General features: G+C 59.4%; 2 protein-coding genes across 2 annotated transcripts; both read left to right on the top strand.

The window, feature by feature from the left end:
* The first annotated feature begins 800 nt into the window (after positions 1-800).
* JUN (Jun proto-oncogene, AP-1 transcription factor subunit) lies at positions 801-3,041 on the top strand. The gene has a single exon (XM_024119922.3). The coding sequence runs from the start codon at positions 1,990-1,992 to the stop codon at positions 3,004-3,006; it is 1,017 nt and encodes a 338-aa protein (XP_023975690.1). The 5' UTR covers positions 801-1,989; the 3' UTR covers positions 3,007-3,041.
* Positions 936-1,820, top strand: LOC112063879 (uncharacterized). The gene is made up of 2 exons (XM_055083627.1): positions 936-945; positions 1,081-1,820. Exons 1-2 carry the CDS (start codon positions 936-938, stop codon positions 1,818-1,820), a joined length of 750 nt encoding a protein of 249 aa, XP_054939602.1.
* Positions 3,042-4,325: the final 1,284 nt, after the last annotated feature.

The following is a 4,325-nucleotide window of genomic DNA, read 5'->3' as shown; positions in this document are numbered from 1 at the left end:
GTGCGCGTGTGTGTGCGCGCTCGTGTGTACGTGGGATGTGTGGTGTGCCTATGCATCTTGTGCGGGGGCGGGGAGTAGACGATCACCCGGGTTCCCCGAGTTTCGGATTCCCTAAACGCTCGTTCCCAACTAGACACCGAGCTGTCCGCTAATTCCACCTCCTGTAAGAAACCTCCTCTCCGAGGCAAAGCTGTGAATCCCCGCACCCTTTCTCCCACGGTCGGGAGGGTGAGGTGGGGTGCGGCGGGGACTTAGCTGAACACCAGGTTTCAAGCAATGCAAATCACTCGGCTTCCAGGCGCAGCCGGACAGTCGCTCTTGAACTTGACCAGGAGACAAACTTCAGAGCGTTCTCAACGTGGGGGGCCGACTCTCAAGAACCGCCCCTAAACTTAAAAGCCCACTTTCACTCGTCTCCACAGGGGACTTAAGAGAGCCACCTTAAGGGCGATGCTCCCGCCCCCCCGGAAGTGCGGGGGGGGCCGGGCCCCGGGCGCTCAGCCGGCCCGCCCCTCGCGGCGGCGAAATGACATCGAGCCCTGAAGTGGGGAAATACCACCCGCCCCGCGCCCTCGGCCCCAGACACCTGGCCCGGTTCGCCCGCCTTCTGGGTCCCGCATCCCCTGCCTTCCCGCCCCGAGCCCTGAACTTCAGCCCGCTTCCTTCAGAGGCTGCGAGCGCCCGAGTCCGCCCGCCTAGCGGCAGCCAGCGTCACTAAGCAGTCAAACTCCAAGACGTCAGCCCACAATGCACCGGGCGGGCCGGGAAAGACGCGCCGGGGAGGGGAGGAGGAAGACAGGGGCTCAAGTCGCGTGGAGGGGGAGGCGGGGGGGAGGAGGAGAAAGAAGGGCCCAACTGTAGGAGGGCAACGGAGCATTACCTCATCCCGTGAGCCTCCGCGGGTCCAGAGAAGAATCTTCTAGGGTGGGGTCTCCATGGCGACGGGTGGGCCCGCCCTCCTGAGAGCGACGCGAGCCAATGGGAAGGCCTTGGGGTGACATCATGGGCTATTTTTAGGGGTTGACTGGTAGCAGATAAGTGTTGAGCTCGGGCTGGATAAGGGCTCAGAGTTGCACTGAGTGTGGCTGAAGCTGCGAGGCGGGAGTGGAGGTACAAGGACGCAGGCAGGCAGACAGGCACAGTCAGCTGGAAAGGACTGCAAATCTTATTTTCTTTTCCATTTTCTCTCCAACGGCCTGGAGCTAGTGCTTGTGGCTCCCGGGCTGGTGCTCTGGGGAGCGCCGGGAGAGCCCCTTCTCCAGCCGCCCCCAGGCGGAGAGAGCCCAGCTGCGCTAGCGCTGCTGACAGCGTGGAGAGCGGCCACTGTCCGCCCGGGGAAGTCCGGAGAGCGGCTGCAGCGGCAAGAAGTTTCCCGGCCAGGAGGACAGGAGACAAGTGGCCGCCGGGTCCCGGAGCGAACTTTTGCAAAGCTTTCCTTTGCAAAGGAAGCTGCCGCGGAGGCGGTAGAGAAAAGGAGGCGGCGGAGAGAGGAGGACGTGCGCTCCGCTTCGCTCGAACCGGCTGTTGAACTTGGGCGAGCGCGAGCCGCGGCTGCCGGGCGCCCCCTCCCCCTCGCAGCGGAGGAGGGGACAGTCTTCGGAGTCGGGGCGGCGGAGACCCGCCGCCGGCCGGCCACCGCGGGGTCCGCGCTACCTGCTGCCGCCGGGAAGCGAGTTCGTCCGCGGGCTCCGAGGAACCGCTGGGCCCGAGAGAGCTCCGGGAGTGACCGCGACTTTTCAAAGCCGGGCGGCGTGCGCGAGCGGACAAGTAAGAGCGCGGGCGGTGTCTTAACCCTGCGATCCCCCGGAGCGAACCGGTGAGGAGGGCGCCGGGGGAGGCCAGCCGGCGGGGGAGCGCGCTCTTCCAGAAACTTTCCTTGCTCAAGGCCCGGGGAGGCGCGGGTGTCCCCCTCTTGCCAGCGCGCTGTTGCGGCCCCGAAACTTCTGCGCGCAGCCCAAACTAACCCCACGTGAAGTGACAGACTGTTCTATGACTGCAAAGATGGAAACGACCTTCTACGACGATGCCCTCAACGCCTCGTTCCTCCAGTCCGAGAGCGGCGCCTACGGCTACAGTAACCCCAAGATCCTGAAGCAGAGCATGACCCTGAACCTGGCCGACCCCGTGGGCAGCCTGAAGCCGCACCTCAGGGCCAAGAACTCCGACCTTCTCACCTCGCCAGACGTGGGGCTGCTCAAGCTGGCGTCGCCCGAGCTGGAGCGCCTGATAATCCAGTCCAGCAACGGGCACATCACCACCACGCCGACCCCCACCCAGTTCCTGTGTCCCAAAAACGTAACGGACGAGCAGGAGGGCTTCGCCGAGGGCTTCGTGCGCGCCCTGGCCGAACTGCACAGCCAGAACACGCTGCCCAGCGTCACGTCGGCGGCGCAGCCGGTCAGCGGGGCGGGCCTGGTGGCTCCGGCCGTGGCCTCGGTGGCGGGCGGCGGCGGCGGCGGCGGCGGCGGCTTCGGCGCCAGCCTGCACAGCGAGCCGCCGGTCTACGCCAACCTCAGCAACTTCAACCCGGGCGCGCTGAGCGGCGGCGGCGGTGGCGGCGGGGCGCCCTCCTACGGCGCGGCCGGCCTGGCCTTTCCCGCGCAGCCTCAGCAGCAGCCGCCGCCGCCGCCGCCGCACCACCTGCCCCAGCAGATCCCCGTGCAGCACCCGCGGCTGCAGGCCCTGAAGGAGGAGCCGCAGACGGTCCCCGAGATGCCCGGGGAAACGCCGCCCCTGTCCCCCATCGACATGGAGTCCCAGGAGCGGATCAAGGCGGAGAGGAAGCGCATGAGGAACCGCATCGCTGCCTCCAAGTGCCGGAAAAGGAAGCTGGAGAGAATCGCCCGGCTGGAGGAAAAAGTGAAAACCTTGAAAGCGCAGAACTCGGAGCTGGCGTCCACGGCCAACATGCTCAGGGAACAGGTGGCCCAGCTTAAGCAAAAAGTCATGAACCACGTTAACAGTGGGTGCCAACTCATGCTAACGCAGCAGTTGCAAACGTTTTGAGGCGAGACTGTCGGGGGCTGAGGGGAAACAGAGAACAAATAACACAGAGAGGGACAGACTTGAGAACTTGACAAGTTGCGAGAGAGGGAGAAGGAGAGAAAAAAGAAGTGTCCGAGGACTAAAGCCAAGGGTTTCCAAGTTGGACTGGGTTGCGTCCTGACGGCGCCCCCAGCGTGCACGAGAGGGAAGGACTTGGCGCGCCCTCCCTTTGGCAGGGAGCCAGGGAGCGGCCGCCCGCGGGCTGCCCCGCTTTACGGTCGGGCTGTCCCCGCGCAAAAAGAACGTTAGACTTTTCTTTAACATTGACCAAGAACTGCATGGACCTAACATTCGATCTCATTCAGTATTAAAGGGGGGAGGGAGGGGTCGCCAACTGCAATAGAGACCGTAGATTGCTTCTGTAGTGCTCCTTAAGAACACAAAGGGGGGGGGTGGGGAGGTGGGAGGGAGGTTTGCGAGAGCGAGGCCCAGTCTGCAGATGAACTCCTGGACTGCCTTCCATAACTGTGTATGTACATGTATATATTTTTTAATTTGATGAAAGCTGATTACTGTCAATAAACAGCTTCACGCCTTTGTAAGTTATTTCATGTTTGTTTGTTTGGGTGTCCTGCCCAGCGTTGTTTGTAAATAAGAGATTTGGAGCACTCTGAGTTTACCATTTGTAATAAAGTATATAATTTTTTTATGTTTTGTTTCTGAAAATTCCAGAAAGGATATTTAAGAAAATACAATAAAATATTGAAAAAGTGACCCCTCCCCCAACCTCTTTTCTGCATTACCTGTAGATTACTTTGCCAGGTGGAGCTGAAAGAGTTAAGAGTGTCCATTAAAATCACTCTCAGTGCTTCTTACTATCAAGCAGTGAAAACTGTGACCTACTGGAGTTGAGATAACTGTAGCTGATTCCCTCATCAAGTTATACTCTTCCCTCCCCAGCAAGCTATACAGAGCGGCTTACAAAGGATAATGTGGCATTTCAGGAGGCTGAGGGAAGGGAGGTTGTGGTGGAGAGGGGCAGCTCCCTGGGAAGTCAAACATTTTAAAGTTTGGATCATATCAAGTGGCATGTGCTGTGACCATTTATAATGTTAGTAGCCATTTTAACAATAGATGCTTATTCTCAAAGCAGGAACAGTGGCGGATTTTTACAAAAGATGTATCCTTCCAATTTGGAATCTTTATTTTAACAATTCCTAGATAAAGGAGACGGTCTTTGCATATGAATATTTATAACAGCATTCTTGTCACAATAAACGTATTCAAATACCAATAACAGATCTTGAACTCCTTTCCCTTTACTACTTCTTTTCTTCCCA

The sequence above is a fragment of the Physeter macrocephalus genome, unplaced genomic scaffold, assembly GCF_002837175.3.
Source record: "Physeter macrocephalus isolate SW-GA unplaced genomic scaffold, ASM283717v5 random_984, whole genome shotgun sequence".
Taxonomy (NCBI): Eukaryota; Metazoa; Chordata; class Mammalia; order Artiodactyla; family Physeteridae; genus Physeter; species Physeter macrocephalus.
The sequence above is the reverse complement of the archived record's forward strand: the minus strand, read 5'-3'. Positions and strand labels throughout refer to the sequence as shown.